General features: G+C 42.2%; 1 protein-coding gene across 4 annotated transcripts in view; it reads right to left on the bottom strand.

The window, feature by feature from the left end:
• Positions 1-8411, bottom strand: part of LOC101550735 (phosphatidylcholine translocator ABCB4) — a 68449-nt gene extending 60038 nt beyond the window's left edge. Inside the window, exons 1-4 of one of the 4 annotated variants that reach the window (XM_055134890.1) lie at positions 8209-8411; positions 7911-8011; positions 4922-4979; positions 1398-1548 (exon numbers count right to left, since the gene is read on the bottom strand). In XM_055134890.1, coding sequence (XP_054990865.1) covers positions 1398-1548; positions 4922-4979; positions 7911-8005 — 304 coding nt within the window. In that variant the 5' untranslated portion in view covers positions 8006-8011; positions 8209-8411. Of the gene's footprint in view, positions 1-1397; positions 1549-4921; positions 4980-7910; positions 8012-8208 lie in introns of those variants that run through there. The other 3 variants (XM_055134898.1, XM_055134908.1, XM_055134916.1) reach the window with 3 other exon arrangements.
• Between the last annotated feature and the right edge of the window lie 17621 nt (positions 8412-26032).

Here is a 26032-nt window from a genome sequence, read left to right as displayed (position 1 = left end):
TTTTAAGGTTCAACAATGTTCCACTGTATGTGTATACTACTTGCTATTTATCTATTTCTTCTTTGATTTGTTTTTGTATTTTGGTTCACTCCCAGGGGTGTTCAGAGCTTACTCCTGGCTCTCTGATCAGGGATCACTCCTGTCCAGGCTTGGGGAACTATACGTGGTGCGAAAAATTGAATCCAGGCCAGCTCTTTGCAAAGTAAGCACCTTACCTGCTACCAAACACTAGTTTTAAGTGAAAGCACATTTATTTACACGGGCAATGTGATATATATGGTCACAGACATGACTAGAATGGCAGAATGACCTGGGTTTAAATTGTACCCTAAAGTACCCTGAGTAGGTGGTAAATTTTGTCAAGTTATTTTCATCTCAAAGCCTCAGTGTTTTTTAGATCACAAAGGACAAGATGACTTATTGTGTAGGTAACGCTTCCCACTGTGCAGAAAAACAATTTTACTTCTGGCACATAAATTCTGTGGCACATAAATACTTCTGACACCTTCATTCCATACAATTAAGGATCACTATTAATTTTCTTTTAATGATAAAAGGTTCTCAGAAAAATATAGTACTTGAAAATAAATGGTGTTTTCATAGGAACTTTAACTATTCAAAGGATGCTTTTACTAAACTGCTAAAACATGTAGTTGTTGATATGTCTGCAAATAGTTTCTATTGTATAAATCAAGAAATCACATTCTCTTAATTACACATAAACCCTACAAGGCTAATCAGATATGCAGTTCTCAGTGCACACTGAAAACTCCTATTACTTTTGGAATGATATAGTTCATATTTTTCCAAATGTGTTTTTCTATGAATCCTGCCTTTCTGTGACCAATCTTATAGATGATATTAATTCATAGGAATTTTTGGCTTTTCTGCAATTTCCCTGGATGAGCTTCCAATCATATCAGTTTATGTTGAATTAGTTCACTCTTTAGCAAAATTTTATGTCATGTTCCAGTCAACCAGGTTAATCCAAAAATTATACACAAAAAGTTGGTATAATTTTAACCAAAAAAAAAAAGTTGGGGAGAAAGAAAAGCCAAAAACAACTCTATAAGTTGAGCACAGCTAAGAAGTAGAACTCACTAATGGGATGCATACCACAGGGTGTCTCCAAGCAGAGTGATTGGCCTACTTTATCCAGATGCAAATCTTTCCGGTTAGATTCTTATTCTGTATTAAGTCAAAGAGCCTATACCTATTGACTAAGATTTAAATGAATTTTGAGGAATTTCTAGAATTTTACAACTCCTTTTGTGATAGTAGGGACCACCCAGATGTCCAAATAGTTAACAAAAACACAATGAATAACAGATCAGTATCTAATCTTTGATTCAGTTAAAGGCTTACTATGCATTTCTTTAGAATAGAAGTATGCTTACCTGGTAAGGAGAAGTTCCCTGCAGTATTAACAAATCTGTCCGTCATTTCTCCAAATACTATCATCATAAGGGGGAGACCAGATCCATGAGCTATGGCCATGATAGTGCCCAAGGACATAAATAATTTATCCTGCCAATCAGAGTATCGAAACTGAAAAGAGAAGAAATAATTTGTACAGAGTTGAATACAAGTCCTCTTTCTCCACCATTATACATTGTTTGGATTTTTATTTTAGGTTAGTGCTCTTGTAAGAACTGTAATAAATGTATTTAGAAGAAAGAGAACTCTGATCAAATCACTGACAGATTTATTTTATGAATCTATTTATTTAGTATTCTTTGTGCGTCAGCATCCACCTAAATGCCTTATTTTTTAGTATTTTTTTAATGACTGAAATATAATCAGAAAAAAATTGGTTGCTTTAAGAAATACTATTTGATCTCCTAGAGCTCCTGAGTAGTGGATTAAGACCAAGTGGGGTAAACAATGAATACACACACATATGCATCATATCCTTTTTAAATGACACTTAGAACATTTCAGAGTGAGCATTATGAAAGCAGGGAAAGGGAGGGAGAAAGAACTCTGAGTTTTGAGGATGAGGATATTATTTAAGACATTTTAATTAGTTTTTAAAGAGCACCTCAGTAGTGAAGTACAATAAACATGGAATGCCTATCTTGTATTTGAAAGACATCTTGTATGTTAGGGAGATGATGCTCCTTGCGGAATCTTCAGAGTTGAGGAGATATCTGAATAAGCATTGAGGAGCACTAAAGGAAGGAGGGATGTTCAAGCCTCAAACAGCACGGTGGCCAGAAACCCAGGTAACTACATGCAGCATAATTAATGAAGGGAAGAGTATAAAGTATGGGCAATGGTATTACAGAGGGGGATAAAAAGCCTAGTGGATAATATCAGGGATCTTAAACTTAGCGCTATACTCAGAGGGGAGGTGAGTAGTGACAAATAGGGCCATTTGCCACAGTGATGGGTACAGTGCTCAAGAACTAACCAGCTGATGAGTGGTCATAACACTCTAACAACTGAGCCTCAGTTTTTTTTAGTCCTCTGCAATGTCTCATGTTTCTCTCAATAGGATGATACACCACTCAAGGGCTTTTTCTTTGCTCTTTTCCTCCTAGGCCTTAAAAATATAGATTTTCTTTTCTTTTCTTTTTTGTCCCTTGAATCTCTCCTTTCTTTTTAGCCCTTTGCTTCTACCCAAACCTCCCACGCCACCTCCTTTCAGAAACAAGAAACAGTCATCAGGAGAAGGAATAGTGAGTAGTGGTGAGTCAGGCGTGGTGGGTTGTGGGGGGAGGTGGAGGCTATTGAGGGCGTGAGTGACTGGCCAGTAAGCCAGGGCAGCCTGCCGCCAGAAGCACATAATGGAAAGGAGGGTGTGTGTATGTGAACTGTTGTCAGAGCGATCCAGAAGTTCAGTTTGGGAGAGGCAAATCCCACTATCAAATAACCAGGGAAAGCAAGAAGGTTAAAAGAGGTACAATAAAGAAGCCAGGTGGGGGTAGGAACTGAACAAGGGTTTAAGGGCAAATGAGGAGGGGTGGTTTCTGAAATTGCACTGAGAGGGACAATGCTTCCATCATTCATATTTGTGACTCCTGGGAAAGGAGACAGATGACTTGGGGGTTTTAGTCACTGTTACAAATACAAGGTCAGGTCATTGTATAGTGTCCTATTTACTAAACACTGAAATGAACTTGAAGAATATTTTAAATGCTTTTCATATAAATTATATTGCTTTTAAACTTGGTACTTAAACTTACATCAATTTCAGGGTCAGAGAGATAATACAGCAGATATGGTGCTTGCCTAACATATGGCCAATTCAGGTTCAATATCCAGCATTCCATAAGACTCCCCAAACCCCACCAGGAGTGATTCCTGAGGACAGAGCCAGGAGCAAACCCAGAGCACCACCAGGTAGGGTCCCCCAGACCAATGTCACTGTCATCCGTTGCTCATCGACTTGTTTGAGCGGGCACCAGTAACGTCTCTCACTGTGAGACTTATTATTACTGTTTTTGGCATATTGAATACGCCACGGGTAGCTTGACAGGCTCTACCTTGCGGGTGCGATACTCTCGGTAGCTTGCCGGGCTCGCTGAGAGGAGTGGAGAAATCGAACACAAGTCGACCGCGTGAAAGGCAAACACCCTACCACTGTGCTATCATTCCAGCCCCCCCTCCAACCAATAAATAAATAAAATGAAGTTACATAAATTACACAGCAACAACTTAAATAAACCTAGATTCATTTTCTATAAAACAATACATTTCTGATACCTCTGGTGCAGTTTCGTCCTGAACTTTTATTAAGGCAGAAATTTTATCCAAAGACTAAAATGATTACCTCTCAATTTTGTTTGAATGTTAAGTGTTGGGGAGGGGAGTTTCCCAAGGGTTTTAAAGGAGGTCTGAGGGTTCCTTGAGCCAATCATGCTGGCAGTTCATAGCAAGAACCTGAGGATGAGCATGTGTTGCTGCCAGGTGCCTGCAGTGCCAGGTATTTCACTGGCCCCCCTGGTAATGCTTGGACCCACCCTGATAGTGCTTCGGGTCACCATGGCCACACCCAGTGACCATATAGTGCCAGGAGACTAAAGAGAGGTCAGCTACATGCAAGACATGTGACTTAACCCTTTTACTATCTCTCTGTCCCCAAAATATAAAAATTAAAATTGAAATGAAAGATTTCTATATTTCTACCCTAAAGTATAAGGTATTTGGTTTTCTACAGGGGGTAGATTTTAAATATGCTCATTAGAGGCAGCTTTAGTTTAATGATTTTGTCTCTAAAACACATTTGAAAAATCATGTTTACTAAAAGTTCTAAATAAAACATAACATCATAAGAGCAAGGGAGAGGAGAATGAATGGGGCTTTGTGGTAACATGAGAAGTGTGCGGCAGTGTTTGAAACGAAGGATGTTGGGTACCTTCTCATCATTTACTTACCAAATGGAATATTTTAGCTGACATGTCATTTAATACTAACTTCTTTGTTAACAAAACATGACTATCACAGATTTAAGCTCATCTATCAAAAGCAAATTTGAGTCACCTCTGAGACATACTACAAATGAAAAACTGATTAGACTTCTTACAAGAGTACATTGTCTTAACAATTTATTTATATGCAAATTTACTCCAAGCTAAATTTTTTTTTGCATGAGAAATAAAAGCAGGGGTGTAGTTTCTGGAAACTGGCTGGCGTTTGATGGTGTTACACACATAGATCCTATTTTCCATTTTTCTGTACACCAGTTAGCTTTGCTCTATTTCCCAGCCAGCCTGCGCTACTTCTTTTACCACCAATCTCAAGAATGTGTGCTACTGAACACACTACTGAATAAGCCGAGCAAAACCAACAGAGGTACAAGCAGGGAAAATCTGACACTACCTGTAGACAATCAAAGTACTGGCTTTGAACCAGTTGAATTGAAACACCAAATCTGAATGAAAGAGAGATTTGTTCTTATTTTATTTTTCCAGCTTACCAATGTTAGTGGTCCAATCAATTTCACTTTCTTCATTTTTTTCTTGTCCTGGTTGCTGTAAATATATATATACACACATATATAATTGTTTTAATTTTAAACGGTCACAAAATGTTTTTATAGTCTACTGGATATTATTTTAGTAATTATCATAATAAATGATTTGAATGTTTTCAAATATAAAACAGTGATATCCATAAATTGTCAAAAACATTCCACTTAACAAACAATGCAATACAATCAAGTACAAAGGTAACTGTCCAAGGTACTACTGGGATATATGTCTAGAGGAGAAAGCATCACCTGTATATTACAGATCTCACTGTAGTAAGGCGGATGTATATATCAATTATATGACAAATAATTAAAGTCTTGTGGCTGGAGCAATAGCACAGCGGGTAGGGTGTTTGCCTTGCACTCGGCCAACCCGGGTTCAATTCCCAGTATCCCATATGGTCCCCTGCGCACCGCCAGGAGTAATTCCTGAGTACAGATCCAGGAATAACCCCTGTGCATCGCCAGGTGAGACCCAAAAAGGCAAAAAAAAAAAATTAAAGTCTTGTTTTGCTAAAAAATACACATTAACCTAAAGTTAGTATAGGTCATTATTCTTCAGGAGTATTGTGGTGAGTGATATTACGAAATCCTGTTTGCTATATGTGCAAAAAACTTCTAAAATTCCACCACTTTTCACTACTTTTATTACTATTCCCAAGGCCGCAAAAGTCCAGTCTATCTTCCTCCTGCTTAGGCTCTTCACTTTCATTCATCCCTCCTTTAGTCCATCCTCAACATGCAGCCAGAGTCATTTCAAAATTCAAGTCATAGACTGCTATATGTCTACTTCTATTTTTCTCACATAAAAAGACCAAAATTGTTCCACTGATCTCCAGAACCCTACATGATTCGATTTCTTGTTATCTCTCTGACCCTATCTCTTATTCTTACTGACTGGTTGTTCCTGTTTTCTGAATGCAACAAATAAATTCTCATATCTGGCACTGTAACTCTGCCAGAAATACTCTTCTCTCAGATACTCACACATCTTTATCTTATTTCTTTCAAGTCTTTGCTCAAATATTGCCTCCTAAAGATGACCCAGCTTACTCACCCACTTTCACAGTGCAAACTACTGCTCCTCGGCATTCTCAATTTCCTCAGTATTCACTAGTGTTTTTCCGTTGCATACATCACCTTCTAACATTTGCTTACGTTCACTTATTTAGCACAAGCATATTTTTTAAAATCTGTCCTCCATACAATAATGGACACTCCAGGAGGACATTTTTTAATCCCCCCACCAAATGTATTTCACTTGAATGCCCAGGTGATTGATAAAGTTTAACTCCTAAGACTTTATCCCATGTTATTTAGAACGTTTGCTAAAAATCAAAGGCCAAACATCTGCTACTAAACATGTTCAAATGAATGTGCTACAATGGCGGCATGCTTGCCATGAAATTATGAAGTGTCAATTTACCCAGATCACAGAAGTGAGCCCAACTCCCACTAAACGTATAAACTTCTGCCTGCTTCTTTACAAATCAGCTCAATCGCCCCATTTGACCGTTTCAATGCATTCTTAACTTTCTGTGTTCTTGGACCAATTGCCTCTTCCCAACACAAGGCTGTGAGGTGTACATCTGAGACTGTCTCAGACCCCGAATCCGAAATTGGATGCTGGAGTGGGACTGTACCTCGCAGGGACAGTGCATTGTACACTGCTCAAATGTTCAGCCAGTGCTACACAGAAATAGCCTTCTCATGAAAATGCCATCTATTTATAGATTCACAGTCAATCGCGGCCTACATTGCCACCTAATTAAAACTACTCTTCTCCTAGTACAAATAATGCCATCGAACGGCCTGCCAGCCCTATAGAGCAAAAGAAATGAAATGCTCTCGACACGCCTGACGTGGTCCTCCGGCGGCCCGGCGCAGAGCAGTGTGTGAAGACATTAACTGAAACAAACGCTTCAGTTCCAACATCAGATAGACACGGTTTCGGTTGGCTAATCAGGCCCCGTGCAGCTGGAGGACACGCGAAAGAACCCGATAAATGTGTCCCTCTGGGTGATTAGTCGATGACACAGGTCAATTTGTTCTGGGGTGGCCTGGCATGAACTCAGACACCACAAGAGCCTCATAAACTATTTGAGGCAAAAGGCGAAAATGATTCACTATTCCCACAGTGAAAAGAGGAAACGAAGACAACACCCCATTGACTGGTCTCCTCTGCGCCCACTCAGGCCTGCGAAGTTCGCCAAACAAGGGGCCCTGGGAACCAGCGAGCCCAGAGGCGGGCCAGCAGCCGACGCGCCCCTGCAAAAACCGGGTGGGAAGCGCGGGCTGGGGGAGACGGGGGTGGGGGGGCGGGCAGCTTCAGGCCCCGCTCCCCACCTCCTGGCCCCCGAGGGGCGAAACAGGGAACTGCCCGGGGCCGGCAGGCGGGGGGGAGGGGTGAGGCAGGAGGAAGAGGAATGAGAGGGGGAAGGGGAGATATTTTTTGCCTCGCTGCCCTTGTTCCCTAAGCGCGGCCGTCCACGGCGGCTGTCCGATGCTCTATAGGCACTGGCAGCTGTGCGGTCGCGTGGCCCAAAGTTAGCTGTCAAAGTTCTGAGTTATATAATGCAAAGAACGTTATACAACACCGATATAGCCGGACTCGCCGTGCACCCGGAGGAGTGGGCACTTTTCAGGCTGGCCATTTCTTCCCGCGTCCAGCCCCCCGCCCCAGCCCACCCTCCGCCCCAACGCCTTGGTAACATTCCTGGGTGTGGGGCGGGGAGGTGGAAGAACCGCCGCCGAGACCCTCCCCCCCACCTCCCCCCAAAAAACCAAAAATAAAAACAAAAAGCAAAAAAAAAAATCACGCTCCGAAACAAAGGCCAAAGGCATCCAGGGCTTGGGTCAACTTTGGCGAAGGCGACACTGGCCCCGCGGATCGGATTCGCGCGTAACGGGCGAGCGGCGGCCGCGGGTGATGTACCTGCTGCTGCTGCTGCTGCTGCTGCCCAGTTCAAAGTCACCCTCCGCTCTCCGGGGACGCCGGGCCGTTCCGTTCCTGCCCGCCTCGAGATCCATGTCCGCCTGCCGAGAAAGCACAGCTTTAGGTGGCGGGGCTCCCCGCTGCGGCCCCCGGGAGCGGCCGGCCGGAGCGCGGGGTGGCCGCGGAGGGGGGCGCGGGGCGGACGCGGGTGGACGTGCCCGGGCCGCCCCGGCTCGGCGCCCACCCGCGTCCCCGGGGGCTGTCCCGCCGCCGCCCGGCGTGCCGGGGCCTCGCTCACCTCGGACCTCGCGCGTCTCGGGCCGAGTGGCAGGGCGCGGGCGCTGCGGCCCCGGGGCCTGGACTTTGCTCGCGGCGCCTCTGCCCCCGCCCCCCACGCGCGTCGGGCCCCAGCGACGCCTCCAGCTGCAGCCGGGGCGAGGGCCCCGGGCCGCAGGAGCAGCTCCCGCCGCCCGCCCGGCGCTCTCCGCCAGGCCAGGCTCGGGCGAGGGGCCCGGCGCGCCGCCCAAGCCGCAGGGGGCGCCCCGCGCAGCCGCCGCCCACCCGGGCGCGCCGCCAGCCCGGGCCCCGCCGCTCCGGCTGCCGCCGATAAGCCGGGGAGCCGCGTGCGGCGGCCGGGGTGCTCCAGGAGCACCCCCGCCCCGCAGGCGCGGGCAGAGTCCCTGGGCTCGCAGAGTTGGGGTGCAGGCCAGAAGGGGGCCGAGGCGCCCGATGCTCCACAATCCCCGGGCGCGAGAGACGCTAGAGTCGCCTTCCACTTCTGCACCCCGAAGTCTGGTTCCGGAGGGACCCCCCCGAACCCACCATCGCGGGGCACCGGGAGAGCCCAGCAGGGCCGGCCCGGAACGGTCACGTTGTGCTTCTTGGAGGAGGCCAGCGCGGTCGCGCTCCCGGAATACTTGGTGGTGGCACTGAACTTGAGCGCGGGGAGGAAAGGGCTTGCTGCTCCTCAAACCTGCGCATCTCCAAAGAACCGGATGGGAACTTTTGTGCGAGGCTGCTCCAGGCTCTCTGGGGACCACCTCGAGGTTTTAGTTCTCCGTGCACTAAATTGTCTAACCCACCTAGTACCCAGTACCCCGGGCCTGCCGTGATTCTTTTACCCCTTCCTCATTTCTCCGCTCTTCCCGAAGGGAAGGGGGTCTCTGAACAGGGAGCAAGGAGTTATGCGTGGCTTTGCAGTTAGTGAGTCCAACGAAGTTCTGTAGCTATGTGACCTTAGCGCCTGGGCTCACTTCTCTAGGCCTCGGTTTCTATGTCTATAAGGTGAGGTTGAAAACATCTCCCTTGCGAGGTGACTGTGAGGAATAAATGAATCAGGAAGGTAAAATTGCCCAGCTTACTTAAGTCTAAAAAGTGCATTTTTTCGGCAGACGTGGCTTTCCCGCCTCCCAACCAAGAAGGATTTCCACTGGTTCATCAGCTACATCTTATTAACATCAAAGTTATGCCATGCCTGTCCGAAATTTTGCAGGGAACTGATGGCTGAATATAGAAAGAGACGGTCTCAGTGCGAGAGATAGAACAGGGGTTAAGGCCTTGCATTCAGTTGACACGGGTTGGAATCTCTGGCATCATGCATGGTTTCTAGAGCACCGCCAGGGATAACTCCTGAGTATCGACCTAGGAATAGGCCCTGAGCACCACTCATTGTGCATCATCTCTGCCCCCTCCCCCCCACCCAAAGAGGAGGTCTCGTGGTGGGTGGGGCAGACCCTGGTATGAATGAGTCTCAACTTTGCTGTCTTCCGTCTAGCTTTGGGCAGCTTATTTAATTTTTTATCGTCTCAGAATCTCTTATGCAGAAATGTCATATGGATTAGATATATTATGTGTAAAGTGCACTTGGGAGGCACCAAACGGTGACTAGTATTAAAAGATCAAAAGAAACTGATGAAGAAATATTGGAAGAGGAGGAGACCGTTTGGGTACTTACTCTGAACTGATCTCCATCCTGCTCTGGGCCAAATTTGATTTGAAGACTGTGTTGCGGGTTGATCGAAAGTGTAGCATGCTCTGGAAAATTTACATGACAGAAATGAATTTAGCCACATATTTCCCTCAAAATGTTTTTTCTTCTCATCTAGTTTACTGTAACCATGAAGATTTTCTTTGTCAATCAACCCGAATTCCACTAATCTAACAGATGGCCAGATACTATTTTTGAGATGCTCTGAGACTACAGAAACTGAAATTGTTTAGTTTGAAAGAAGGTGGTGACTGGAGGACACAATAAAACTTAGTAGCCTATAAAAGAATAATTCCTTCTTGGGGAGGTGGGGGGGGGGAGATGTCTAGCCTCATGCTAGACAGGCACTTAAGCTTTTGTACTACCTCTCCAGCCCAAGAATAATAGCTTCTTAAGTCTCTATAAATCTTGGAGAAGTCGGAAGGTTGATATTTAAAGAAATAGAAAACCTCTGAACTAAAACCAAACAAAAATCACCCAGGAATGGGATGTCTGCCTGTCTGTCTGAATTACTCACAACGTTATTCCTGTAAAAGTGCTTATTGTATGTTCCCTGAGGATAAAGGTAGAAACCTAGGTTTAAAAGGGTGCTTGTGGATAGGAGCTATTCCTATAGGAACCCTGAGTTACATGTTTAGGATTATTGCTAAGGGCTCCTTTTATGTGTACTTGGTAATAAAGAAATAAGCCTACCATGGTATATCCATCAAGTGTTTTTTATTTACTCAAAAATTATTGTTAACTTCCTATGTTAAACTAGATTTCTTGATGTCATTTAAATTGAAAGAATCTTACATTTCTCTTTGTGGTAGGATATTGAGGTATTTATGCCTTGTTCTCATTAATGGAGAATTAATGTCCTTCCACCACTATTGTATTTTTTTTTTGTTCCATTAGATTTATCTCTCTCTCTTTTTTTTTTTTTTTGCTTTTTTGGGTCACACTTGGTGATGCACAGTGATTCCTGGCTTTACATTCAGGAATTACTCCTAGTGGTGCTCAGGGGACCATATGGGATGCTGGGAATCGAACCCGGGTCAGCCGTGTGCAAGGAGTGCTATCACTCCAGCCCCAGATTTATCTCTTTTTTAATCTTAATTTTGCCTTCTTTTGAATCAATTGAATATCTTTTTGTTACCTTTTTTGTTATCAGTACTTTTTGTTATCTTCTTTTTTGTTGTGTTGTTTTGAGACCACACCCAGCAGTGCTCAGAACTTACTCCTGACTGTGCTCAGTGATCACTCCTATCAGGCTCTGGGGACCATGTGGGGTACCAGGGACATGTCTGGCTGGCTGTGTGCAATGTCTGCTGTATTATGTCTCTGGCCTTTCTACTATATATATAATATATAAATATATTATGATTATATATATATATTTGCTTTTTGGGTCACACCTAGCAATGCACAGGGGTTACTCCCGGCTCTTCACTCTAGAATCACACCCTTGTTGGTGCTCAGGGGACTCTATGGGATGCTGGGAATCAAACCTGGGTCTGCCACATGCAAGGCAAACACCCTACCCGCTGTGCTATTTCTCCAGCCCCTATATATATATTTTTTAATAATGTAGGAGTACTGCTATTTATTCAGCCAATGATTAAGCTGGTTGAATTGGGTATGAACTCCACATTATTTTTTTTATTCTATTCTGAATGCTAACTTTATTTTATTATTTTGTTATTATTTCTCCCCCCCCCCCTTTTTTTTGATTCACCGTGAGATACAGCTACAAAGCTTTCATGTTTGAGCTTAGGTCATATAATCAACAAACCCATCCCTTCACCAGTGCACACTTTCCATCAACAAAATCCCCAGTACTCCCCCACCCTCGTTCCAACCCTACCCCTACTTGTGTGGCAGACAATTTCCCCCATACTCTCTACTTTGGTTACATTCGATGTTTCAACACCGAATCAAATATCACCACCACTCAAACCTGCCAAAAAGGCAATGCTAGGCTATTTGTTTTGTATTGCTTGTTATGGACAGAATATAAAGTCCAGGAAATCCTCTGTCATTCTCTTCCGGGTGCTTTAGTTTATAGTCTCTGGGTCTTGGCTGTTGATGAGATTACATGGCATCAGGGGCAGTTTGTGGGTGTAACTGCTAAGCTTCTGGAAAACTGGGGACCTGGAGGGGGGAGGCACATTCCTGATCCAAGCAGGCTTGGAGATCTCATTTATGGATTCTCCCATATCTGGGTTTTCCTGCAAGTCCACTCTCTGGTGAGGTTCATCCCGTCTTGGGGAGGCTCATCCGAGTATGAGGAGAGTGGCCTTGCGCATGGTAGCCATAGGGTTCTGGAGGTTTTTGGCTGCTGGGGTTCTGCTTGGGGCAGAAAGGGAAACTCAACCTGTCCCCCCTACGAGGTGTCCCAGTGAAGACATCCTGGCACGGGGTCAGGGCATTCTTCGGCGCTCTCTTCTGGAGCTTTAGTTTATAGTCTCTGGGTCTTGGTCATTGATGAGATTCGATGGCACCAGGGGCAGTTTGTGGGTGTGACTGCCAAGCTACTGGAAAACTGGGGACCTGACAGGAGGAGGCCCAGTCCCGATCCAAGCAGGCTTAGAGATCTCAGTCACGGGTTCCCGCATATCTGGGTTTTCTTGCTGCTCTGCTCTCTGGTGAGGTTCATACTGTTTTGGGTGAGGCTCATGCCCTTTTGGGTGAGGTGCATAGGAGCATGTAGAGAGTGGCCTTGGGCATGGAGGTGGTTGGGTTCTGGAGGTTTTTGGCTGCTGGGGTTCTGCTTGGGGAAGGGAGGGAAACTCAACCCACCCCCCTCCGAGGTGCCCCAGTGAAGACATCCTGGCACGGGGTCAGGGCATTCTGCGGCGCTCTCTTCTGGGAACTTTAGTTTATAGTCTCTAGGCCTTAGCCATTGATGAGATTACATGGTGCCAGGGGCAGTTTGTGTGCATGACTGCCAAGCTACTGGAAAACTGGGGACCTGGGGGGAGAAGACTGAGTCTCGATCCAAGCGAGCCTGGGGCTCTCAGTCATGGGTTCCCATCTACCTCTGTGCTACAGGCCCTAACTGCATCTTTTGATCTCTTTTGGGCTTTATGTGTCTCTGAAATAAGGCCAATAAATGAGCTTATATAGCTGAGCCAGAGGTGGTTTGTGGGTGTGTCTCCCACATACCTAACTTTTGGCGTTTAATTCTTGATAAACTTGGCCCGAAGTTGTTGGGGTCTGGCCAAAGGTACAGCAGCAATTTTGGGGTATCTGGAAGTCTGAAGGCATCATCAAGCTGCTGATGCACTTGCCCCACAGGTACAGGGCACCACACCCCCTCTAATATACTTTTAAGTTTCTATTATTTTATCATCTGTTTCATAGTTCATTCCTTCCTAGAGATTATGACATGTATCCTTGGCTATTAATTGGCACCTTTTTTCTATTCTGGGACAGTTTTAGAATTCTCAAGACCTCATTAATCCACCTCTGCCATATATACTGTTGATGTTATGTACTTTAATCTTCTCTACATATGACCCTTATGAGAATATTATTACAGTGCCAATATTTATTCTGATTCATCTATTGTTTTCTTTTTTATTTCTTCCTACATCCCAGTTACTATCTTGGAGTATTTTTCTTCTTCCTGAAAGTGAATCTTTTGTTTTTTCTTTTAGTAGATAATAACTTTTATCAGCTTTTATAAAATAAAAAATATTCTTCCTTCACATGCAGGAGATCATCCTCTCTCCTATGCTGGGTTTAAAGAAGCATCATAGGGGAATAACAAATAAGAAATGCCCAAAGGTAACAGAAACAAAAGACCCAAGACCTGGTTTCCAGTAGGTAGCGTGGGGCAGGCAGGGGATATGACAAGTAAAAGGTGTTTCCTGAAGCAACGGTGAGGGGAAGTTGTTCAGCTGGGAGAGGGTGGAGGAGCGAGAGGGCAGGGACTGAAAAGTAGTAGAGTGTTATGCATTGAAACCCTATGAGCAATAGTACTGTAAACCACAGTGCCAAAAGTTGTTTTTTTAAAAATAGTGCCCTTCTAGAGGTTGGCTGGTGGGTGGGAGAGAAAGGGTGGACGCTGGTGAAAGGATTCTTGAAGTATACCTGAAACCCAATATTGAATAACTTTGTAACTCAAGGTGACTAAATAAAAAATAAAATAAAGTAAAATAATTTGCCTCTATTTTGAAACATCCCACATTTCTCTTACCAAACATCAAGGCTTTTTTTTGGGGGGGGTTGGGTCACACCCGGCGATACACAGGGGTCAATCCTGGTTCATGCACTCAGGAATTACCCCTAGCGGTGCTCGGGGGACCGTATGGGATGCTGGGATTCGAACCCAGGTTGGCCGCATGCAAGGCAAATGCCCTACCCGCTGTGCTATTGCTCCAGCCCCCATCAAGACTTTTTATTATGGAACTGTACCAATTAAAGTAATGTTTTTTGGAAAGAGATAAATAAAATTAAGGTGGAACAGAGATCTTTTGGGGAGCCCTGGGGAACTCTGCTAACCAGGCAGGATTGTGCAATACCAAGACTTGAAGATGTGGAGTTACTGTAACACTACAGTACTCAGGACTGCCAGGGCTACCTGGGAAGTGCTTGAGGACCTCCAATGCCTCATTCAGAAATCCTGGGAGTACTGCTGCATCAATGCTCACTCCCAGCAGTGTTTGGGAGAGTATGTGGTGCTGACAATTGAACCCAGGCCACCCTTATGCAGAACCCACATCCTGCCAGATGAGCTACTCTCAGCCCTCACTCTTCCATTTTCCTCGATAAATATTCCCTATCTTCTTTTTCTTCAAACTTCTTTCTTCCCCTGTCTTTACATTCTGCTAAAGTATATGTTTTTACTCCACCGATTAAAATCAAAGTGTTCAGAAGGGAACTGCTATAGTCTTCTATCGTGACATTTGCCCACTTATTAGCATTTGTACCCAACACTCTGCCTTCCCATCTGTTTCCCTAAATGAACTATCCATGCCCCTATTTGCAGCCAATCCTTCTGTTTGTACGTCTGTACTATACATCCCAACCCCTTCAGAATGACTTTTTAAAAATGTGTGTGCATTGTATTTTGAAATATTCCTAACATATAACAATGAGAGAACAACGAACCAGAGAGATATTTAGGGGTTAAGATATTCCCCTTGCACATAGCTGAGGCCCCAGTTCAGTTCGTGGCAGTGCATATGGTCCCCCTGATCACCGCCAGCAGTGACCTCCGAGCACAGAGCTAGGAGTAATGCTGAGCACCATCAGGTATAGCCTCCAACCAGCCCCCTAGCCCTCCCCTCACACAAATGAGAGAGCAGTATATTAACTCTCCATTTATATGCATTTCTCCATTTTGACAGTTTCTTAGTCTTGCCATTCTTACTCTCTATATACTGGCACATACTTTTCTGTCCCTTGAATTCTGATACTCTCTGACATCAGAGATAACATAATCTATAAACATTTCAATGATTTTCTAAAAGATAAAGACCATATATATGTATATGTATACATACACACACACACACACACATACGTATTATTCCATCTTAACCAGGGTGAGAAGGGATAGTTGTCATTGGACCACACCCAGCACCCAGCAGTACTTAGGACTTACTGCCTGATCTACTTAAGGATCACTGTAGGTGGTGATCAGTAGACCATTTTCAGTGTCAGCAGCCTTGATTGTGTGACATCTGTGTGTGTATGCATGCAGATATATGCATATACACAGATATGCATACATATACATACACATACGTATATTGACCACAATCGACTACTATAATATTTATTTCCTCTTTTGTTGCTCTCACATTTTCCATTTCCTGTTGACCTGTTCTCCATACCCATTCTAATCACTTTCATACCACCCAAATTGCTCTTATGAAGATCATTGATAACTGCTATATTATTAAATTCAAAGGTAAATTATTTGTCTTTCTCTAATATGAAAAATTAAGATAGTTGGCAAATTCATATTTCACTTTTCCTTAATATACTTTCCTCACGGGGGGGTCTAGGACACCACCTATGTCTTGTTATCTGTGTTTCACTGCTCACTCTTTCTCTTTTGCTGCTCTTCCTCTTTCTTTAAACTTCCTCATAAACATTGGTGTGTGTGCTCCAAGGCTCACTCCTTGGGCTTCTCTGTATATTCTACCTCCCTGCCCCTTGGTTATTTTAGCAAATCTCATGATAGAAATACTGTAGCACTGCACTGTAGCACTGTCGTCCTGTTGTTTGTCGATTTGCTTGAATAGGCACCAGTAACATCTCCATTGTGAGACTTGTGTTACTGTTTTTGGCATATCGAATATGCTACAGGTAGCTTGCTTGCTAGGCTCTGCCATGTGGGCAGAAAACTCTCGGTAGTTTGCCAGGCTCCCTGAGAGGGACGGAGGAATCGAACCCAGGTTGTCCACATGCAAGGCAAACACCCTACCTGCTGTGCTTCACTCCATATATAAATACTATCCATCAATAATTTCTAAAATTTTATTTCTAACCCTGATCTCCTTTCTAATTTTCCAACTTATATATAACTGCATCTTTAATATGTCCATTCGTATGGTTTGTATTCCCAACTTTGGCTGCTGATCTTTTCCCCAAGCTGACATGCTCTCATCCACACACACCCCCCCACCCCCCCACCCCCCGCCCAAGCAGGTCTCTCCATCTTAGTGGGTAGAGTTCCAGTTGTTCAGTATAATTATTGAAACCAGCCTGTATTCTTCCCTTTCTTCCATACCCATACCCAGTCAGTCAGAAAATTCTATTGTTTCAAATTCTGTACCTTCGAAGTATACCCAGAATTTTACCACTTTTCTGTAGTGTAGAAGCATTTCACTCTCATCTCTCACCTAATCACTATAATCATTTTTTTTTCTTATTGATCTTCAGGTCACATCCAGCTGTGCTCAGGGTATACTTCTAGAGGGCCCAGAGGATCTTATGTGAGGCCGGGGAACAAATGAGGGTCGGTAGCATTCGAGGCAGATGCTGTACCCTACCTGCTGTACTTTTGCTCTGGTTCAACTAAAATAATTTTTTTTTTTTTTTACTTTTTGGGTCACACCCGGCAATGCACAGCAGTTGCTCCTGGCTCGTGCACTCAGGAATTACTACTGTCAGTGCTCCGAGGACTATATGAGATGCTGGGAATCAAATTCAGGTCAATCGCGTGCAAGGCAAACGACCTACTCACTGTGCTATCACTCCAGCCCCTAAAATAGTTTCTTAATAGTCTCTTTACTTCTATCTTTTCTGCCTCTGCATTAAGTGAATCTTGGAAATGGGAGTCAGATCATTCAGTTATTTACACACAACTCCCTAACTCCCTAGTGGCCCCCAGGTTACTCCAAGCTATAACAGAGAGTCACCTCCCTTCCCTCCCATAATCTCTCTAACCGCATTTTCGAATTTTCTACTCCCTCTGCCCCATCTCATTTCTCCCAGTTGCATTGGTCTCTTTGATGTTCCTCAAACAAGAAAGGAGGAGTTCAACCACACAGTGTTTGTACTAGTAGTTTCCTCTGTCCACATTTCTAGTCCCTCAAATATTCCCCTGACAAATGTCTCACCTTCTACAAGTCTCCCCTCAGCTCCCATCTTTTAGAGAGACCAATCCTCAACTGTTCTTTAAAACTGCATCTTATGCTATTACTCTACTTTGACTTTCCTTTCTACAGCCGTTATTGTCTTCTACATTGCCATTTAATTTCTTAATTTACAATGCTTGTAATTTTTTTCTCTTTTTTTCTTTGCTTATAAGTTATTGTAAATAAACTGCACGAGAGAAAGGGGGGCTGTATGTTGATCCAATGAGATAACCAACATTCGCTACCCACTTATTTATGCCAGATATAGATTGGGGACAGAAAGAAAACAGGCAGGGCTTCAGGCTTATAATTGACTGGAAAGAAACCAGTACAAAAATTGTGTGTATGTTTGTGTGTGTGTGTGTGTGTGTGTGTGTAGTTACAGAGCTACATATTATATATATTATCCTATTTATTGCCAAGCAAGATGCATGTTCTAGATAAATGAATAAGAAACTCTTATTCTCAGGGCTGGAGCAATAGCACGACGGGTAGGGCATTTGCCTTGCACGCAGCCGACCTGGGTTCAATTCCAGCATCCCATATGGTCCCCTGAACACCACCAGGAGTAATTCCTAAGTGCAAAGCCAGGAGTAACTCCTGTGCATCGTCAGGTGTGACCCAAAAAGCAAAAAAAAAAACAAAAAAAAACTCTTATTCTCAAACAAAGGCCCGAGGGGGCAGTGGGTAGGGCACTTGCCTCTCATGCAGTTGGCCTGGATTCAATCCCCAGCATCACATAGGATTCCCTGAGCCCTGCCAGAGGGATCCCTGAGCACAGAGCCAGGAGTAAGCCCTGAGCACAGCTGGGTGTGGCACAAGAAACAAAACAAAACAAAAAGGGTTTGGAAACTGGACTTCCTAATGAGTAAGTGAATTTCCATGCAACCCTGGCTGTGTGACTGGACTGACACACTAGTGTCCCTGGGGAGATGATTTGCTTATCACAGCCCAAGAATGTCTGTAGTTCTCATTCCAACACACTAGAAGCCTCTGTAAATTTATGTCTATAGTACATAATTTGTATTATAGTAAACTTTCCTAAAAGAAAGTGTCAAAGGGCACAAACTCCACATAGGAAAGAATTTAAGCATGTTTTATATATTTAATATAATTTTATATAATATTTAGTAATATTTCTCAATATATATTATAAAATTATATAATAATTCCCTTAAGAACTATTCTATTTTCAGCTCTCTGAATATTAAATTTAGTTCTTTGGTCAGCTCAGCTTTTGCTTCATGATAACATACTCTAGAATATTTTCCCTACTTAATTATATTAGTAGTTCACAATTCTCCAACTTTCCATCTCCAATAATAGATATTTACATTCTACATTGTTTCCAAATTTTCTACCACCAATACTTTCCAACTTCTGCCTAAATCTTCCTTCCTTCCTTCTTACAAATTGATATAAGATCTGTTTGTAGATCTTGATACCTCCTATTTTCACTTCTTTCAACTGTTATGACTTAGAATTTTCTCCCTAAATTACTTCTTAAAGGACCTTTGTAATTGTAGAGCTTTAAAAGAAATGATTTTGAGGTTTGATTTTTTTTTCAGAAAAGCATTCTTAATTCTTACAAAACAAAAATAATTCTTCTCTACCTTTGCCCTTATGTATCATAAAATATTATTTCTTGGGGCTGGGAAATTGCTTAGGATTCAGGGACTATGGACCTCCATTCACCGAGTTCCCTGAGCATGTTCAGTGGATCACTAGGTCCTCAGCACCTTGGGCCGGGGCTTGCTTGAACTAGTGTGGCAGGGATTGGCTCTGAGTACTGTTTGTGAGATCCCAAATCAACAAGTGAATGAATTAATGAGGTAAAAAATGATATTATTCTTTGGCCTCTCTTTTTCTGATCATTATAAAGTTGTTTGAACTAATTTCACCATTAGCACAGTGGAAGTAATTTCTTAGATATTGAGAAGCTATGTAATGATGATTCAACTCTCTCTTTTATAAAAAGCTCTTCTTAAATTCTGGTAAAACATGGTAAGCTTGCAGAGGTACTGTGACAAAAAAACAGAGTTGGGAAGCTTTCTGCCAATCACAATATCACATTATTTTCACTGGGATAGTTTAACAGCACATTGAGAGTTCCAAGGTCACATTGCCTAATAGGGTTCTTGTGCCCTGTGAGGGCACTGGGAGCTATTGAGTGGACAGAGAGGGATGAAGGGGGCTAAGGTCAGAAATGAAATGAATAAGCATGAGTTAGGTGACTACATTTTCGGTCATTTACATTGACTTGTTCTTAGAGTCATTCTAGAACAGTTCCTTTTCAATATATTACTTAGTTGGCTAGAGATGAATATATTTGTTAATAACAAACCAAAGTGTTTTTAAAAACATTAAATAGAGCTATAACTTTAGGTTTGCAATTGAAGTCAATTCTCAGTTACTCTAGCACTACTTCCTAGTCCTGAAAATCTGTATCTTACAGCCACTTTAAAGGAAATTGTGAAATGTTCATGAACTTATTGAAAAAAAATTAACTTCAGTTTATAATCATCTATGCACCAATACTGAAACTATAGGAAGGCTCTATGTCTCTCTTTACCACACTTTGCTGATTTTTTAAAATAAAGCTTTTTTTAGAGACATACATTTTTATTCATATATAAGAAAATGCAAAGTATCCTTTACTTCGTTTCCCTGAAGGTCACACATTGTTTTTTTGTGCCTAAATTCATAAATGAAAGTGGTCTATAGTTTTCCTTTTTCTTTTTTAGAAGTCATTGGTTTTAATATCAAGGGATTCCGTTGTCACTCTCAGAGAGCCCGGCAAGCTACTGAGATTATCCCACCCACATGGCAGAGCCTGGCAAGCTACCCGTGGCATATTCGATATGCCAAAAACAGCAACAAGTTTCACAATGGAGACATTACTGGTGCCCGTTTGAGCAAATAGATGAACAATAGGATGACAGTGCTACAGTGTGTTACCAGGACTTCTCATAAAATGTTTAAAATATTGAAAAAGAATAGTGAGCTGAGACATTTTTCTTTTATCTTAGTGGAGAAGCTTCAAGTTTCTCACTGCTAAGTATGACTTTAAGATTCTGTAACTATCCTTCTTTTGTTTGTTCAGAAGAGGGGTCACAGCTAGCAGTGCTGAGGGCTTCCTTTCATCTCTGAACTCAGGGATCACTCCTGGCAGGGTTTGGGGACCCTATGGGGTGCCAGAGATTGAGCTTGGGTCAGTTGTGTGCAAGACAAGTACCCTGACCACTATATTATCACTATAGCCCCAATATTCTTTATCAATTTTAAAGAATTTCCCCCTTTCCAATTTACTGGAAGTTTTATAATGAATAAATGACAGATTCTGTCAAATGCTTTTTCTGCATCTATTGATCTCATCATATGATTTAGTATATGATAAATCATATGATAAGATTTGACTTATCAAATCATATATATATATACATATATATATATATTGCTGTTTGGGTCATACCCAGCAATGCTCAGGAGTTAATTACTCCTGGCTCTGCAGTCAGGAGTTACTCCTGGCGGTGCTCAGGGGACCATATGGGATGCTGGTAATTGAACCTGTGTCGGCCGCGTGCAAGGAAAATGCCCTACCTGCTGTACTCTTGTTCCAGCCCCTGATTTATATTTTTTCGCTGTGATGGATCATATTAATAGAATTTTGAATGTTGAACCAGCCTTGCATCTTGGATATATCCCACTTGTTTTTGGAATATATATTTTTTCACATATTATAGAAATATAATTAAATTATTAAATGTCATGCATTATTGATTTGCTAATAATATAATATAAAAATAAGGATTTTTGCATCTATGTTCATGAGAGATATTAGTTTGTTGTTTTTGTATGTCTTTATGTGGTTTTAGTATTAGGCTAGTTCTAGTCTCAGAATTAGTTAAGGAATAATTCTCTCTACATCTAACTTCTGAGATTATAGAAAATCAATTTAATTTTTTCGTGTGTTTGGTAGAATTCATGAATAAATCCTGCTGCTTTGTTTTAGACGGTTGCTAAATATTGATTTAATTTCTTGCTTAATGTTTGGAAGTTTAATTATAGTATTTATAGAATAACGGTATGGATTGCTTTAGGTTAATTCTGTTTGACATTTTCTCATTATCCAGATGCATGACCTTATGTATTTTGTCAAGTTTAGGAAATTTTTAGCAATTAACTTTTAAAAATAATTATTTTAGTTTTATCCTCTTTCTCTTCTCACTGTGAAATTCTTGTGACACTAAAGTTAGATCTTTAGATCTTTCATTATAGCTGTACAGGTCCCTGAGTCTGGTTCTCCCTCAGCCCTCTGCCCCCGCGCCCAGTGGATCCTATTTTACTCTGGCCTCATTTCATTCCATAATAAAAGATGAATTCAAATGCCAGTGGTTATAGATGTTGCCATAGCAGAATGAAATAGCATTAAAGGAACCAGGGTGCAGGCCTTTTACTCATTTAGTCTTAATGTAAGATGTGCTATATTAAGCTAGATTAGGTGAGGTTATTATATTTACACTACATTAATTATAATTATGTTTAAATCCTTCCCTTCCTACTAAGTGTGAGCTACTTCAGGAAAGTAGATACACTAGAAGACCTGCCTTTGCAAACACATAATAAATGCTACTTTTCCCCCCTTTTTGTTCACTTGTCTGTCCATACTCAGGACAGAAATCAAGGAAATCAGTTCAGGAATCAAGGCAGAAAGTCTGGAGTGAAAGATGCATCTGTAGTTAATCTAGGTGTAAGAGTTTGGAGGAGACCTCTGAAACAATAGCCAGGGACTTCCAATCAATACATCAAATTAGATCTTGAGAAAGTCCTAGTTACCTCCTACCCCACCCCACAAATCTTCAAGATAACAAGATATTCAGGAGCTGAAGAGAGCTCACTTGGGTGAGTACAGGCTTTGTATGTGGGAGGTCCTGGTTCTTCCCACCACCACGTGATTCCTCAAGTACCACCCAGACTGACCCCCCCCTCCCACGTATGTCCCAGCACAAAGCCAGGAATAGGTCCTGAACACCGCAAGGGATGACTCATAACACAAAATCAAAACAAACAACCCCCCCAATATTATGACGCATTTAGACACAAGGATATTCAAAGCACTCAAAGGAAGTAGTTGTGGTACCTGTCATCCTCTTCCCTTCCCGAAGCGCTCTGATCACTCTGATCCATATCTATTCATGTGTTCAGTAAATTTTCATGAAGAGAAAGATGAAGTGAAAAGCATACCTCTAGAGCAAAGTTTTCCAAGCTTACTTCAGGAGTACTTAGTTCAGAAGATAAGGTTTTTTCGAATAACAAGAGATTTATGATCAAATACTAAGAAATGTTGCTTCTCCTGCTGCTCTTCCACAAGGTCACAGTGTACATCAAAGACTTGGAGACATTCTACAGGGAAACATTGTGTAACTATGCATTTCCTCTCCTGTCCCCACCCTAGATAACCACAGAAATCTCAGTATCTCTATTCTCCTTAACTTTAACACATGAAGTTACTGATAATAAAGATAATCCTGAAAGTTCCAAGGGCAAGTGAAACAATGCAAAAGCCAATGGGGGTAAAAAATGGATCTCTACCGAAAGAAGATAAGATCTTAATTTGACAAGCAAATAGCAGATAAGGATGAAGTGGAATGTGCAAGAGCTTTTATTTTATGCCTTAACAGACAAAAAATGAAGTGGGAATTTGGACTTACAGAGATTACTGAGAATGAAATCAATCATTGATTTGATTTGGAAAGCAATCATTGCATTGGTCAAGAACAGTGGATTCTGGGGCTGGAGCGCTAGCACAACAGGGCGTTTGGCTTGCACTCAGCCAACCCGGGTTCGAATCCCAGAATCCCATATGATCCCCTGAGCACCGCCAAGGGTAATTACTGAGTGCAGAGCCAGGAGTAACCCCTGTGCATTGCCAGGTGTGACCCAAAAAGAAAAGAAAAAAAAAACAGTGGATTCTTAGTCACCAATCATCTGAACTGAATTTATTAGTCTGAGTATCAGGGAAAAAAAGAAATAGCACATTTAAAGTAAGAATTCAAAAGTATTTAATGAAGCAATCAAAGTAAGGACAAAATAAAGTGGACACAGCAACATAGATTATGAGTTATTTTGAGGTCACAAATCTGAGGGTCTTTGGCTTCCCGAGGACAGCATAGTGATGAGAGGGAGCAATTACTTAGAATCATGATGAATGGCATGTGAGAAGGGAAGTTATTGCCTCCAACTGTCTCCCAGGATCCCAGTTGATGAACCCATAAAATCGACCTCTCAGGACAAAGCTTAGTGAGGAACAACAGGTAGAGTGTCAATAAAGGTATGAATAATTGGCTCATATCTCAAGATGGAAAAATATGAAAACTGGCTAGTAGGTGAAACATAATTGCATCTATGTTTTGTTGACTATTGTGATTTTTATTCATATGACAAGTTTATGTTTGGTTGCTTTGGGGCCACACCTGGCAGTGCTCAAGGATAACTCCAGGTGAGTTCAGGGGACCATATGGTATGCCGAGGATCGAACCCAGGTTGATTTTATGCAAAGTAAATGCCCTTTCCACTGTACTATTGCTCTGGACCCATGTGACACTGGGAGGGAGGGATGAAGGGAGGGATGAAGGGAGGGATGGAGGGAGGGATGGAAGGAGGGATGGAGGGAGGGATGGAGGGAGGGACGGAGAAGAAGAAGAAAGAGAAAAAGAAAAAGAAAAGTGCCTGCCATAAACGTAGTCTGTGGGGAGTGTTGACTGGAAGGAAACTGGGGACATCGATGGTGGGAAATGTAAACTGATGGAGGGATGAGTTTTGGAGCATTGTGTGACTGAAACCCCATCATGGACAGCCTTGTAACTGTGTATATCACGGTGATTCAATTAAAAAACGAAAACAGAAGCTGGAGCGATAGCACAGCGGATAGGGCATTTGCCTTGCACGAGGCCGACCCGGGCTCGATTCCCAGCATCTCATATGGTCCCCCCGAGCATCGCCAGGAGTAATTCCTGAGTGCATGAGCCACGAGTAACCCCTGTGTAACACTGGGTGTGACCCAAAAAGAAAAAAAAAAGGCAAAAACAATAAAAACAAAACCCTTACTTTTCAAATTGAAATGTATTCTAAAGACTGTCATACATGCTAAGTGTTGTGAAATATTTTTATTCTGCTGCTTGTCTTCAACATTCTGTTTGTTTGTTGGCTAGTTTGTTTGAGAAGTCACACCTGACAGTGCTTGGGAATTTCTCCTAATAGTGCTCTAGGGAACCAAGTGGTGACTGGGATCTAACCAAAGTCTTTTGCATGCAGTACAACTCATTCTTTTGAATTATCTGTCTAGCTTCAACCTTTATGTCTTTAACATTCTTAAATATATTTTTAAAATATCTACTTCTTATAGAGGAAATCCTTAAAATAGTTTTCTTTTTTTTTATTCTAATCTAGATACTTCTATTTTGGCATCGTCTCTCCAGGTTGATCTATAAGCATATGTTGTAGATCTGGATTCCCTGTTGCCTAAAAATTTCATGCCACTTTTCTCAGTCTAAGGGAATAGAATATTATAACAGGGTTTTTCAAATAATCCAAGCAATCTTAACCATAGTTGATCTGGAACTCATACTTTCTGAAAGCAGCATAGAAAATCCATGCATAAATTCTGCTTGAGTCATTTATTTAAACACCAAAGATTGAGGAATGAGGTCATTGGCCACAGTGACAAACATGCTTTACATGAGAAAATTGAAAAGGGACAGTGAACTATTTTAGAAGTGAAGAAATAAGTCACAACCCAACTCCACTAGAATAGGGGAGCCTTAGTTACAAACTGGCTTGATTTATAGAAATAAAAGTTTGCAGTTATTATCTTGATAATACTGTTCAGTTTCCTTCTATCTCTTGGCTAAAAAGAAAAATATCCTTGTTCACTCATTGCCTTTCCTTCATCCTCCCCAAATAGAAATAAAATGTTGCAGTTGTGATCTTGATAATGCTGTTCAGTTTCCTTCTACCTCTTGGCTAAAAAGAAAAATATCCTGTTCCTTCACTTGCCTTTCCTCCATCCTCCCCAAATAGAAATAAAATGTTGCAGTTATGATCTTGCTAATGCTGTTCAGTTTCCTTCTACCTCTTGGCTAAAAAGAAAAATATCCTTGTTCCCTCACTTGCTTTTCCTCCACCCTCCCTAAATTGAATCGTGTAATTCCCTGTCTTTGCTGTGAGGTTGCTGTGCCTCACTGATGCCTGAGATTACAATGCTAGACCCACAGAAGCTCTCTTGCAGGTCACTTTCATGCCCAGGGCTTGCAAGATGCATTTCCAATGTGTGAAATTTAGAAAAGGGAGGTATTTTAATTTTTATTGTATCTTTATTATAATACAATATTTTATAAAATGTTTAAATATATTTGTAATTTTGTTTTCTAAAAGATCACTGCCTGGGTCAAATTAAGTACTGTTACACAAAGTGACACTACCCCTGTGTCAAATAAAACACAGCAAATTAAAATCATAAAGTAAATATTTCCTGATGCACCAGTTCATAGCAGACTTCT

The sequence above is a fragment of the Sorex araneus genome, chromosome 1, assembly GCF_027595985.1.
Source record: "Sorex araneus isolate mSorAra2 chromosome 1, mSorAra2.pri, whole genome shotgun sequence".
Lineage (NCBI taxonomy): Eukaryota > Metazoa > Chordata > Mammalia > Eulipotyphla > Soricidae > Sorex > Sorex araneus.
The sequence above is the reverse complement of the archived record's forward strand: the minus strand, read 5'-3'. Positions and strand labels throughout refer to the sequence as shown.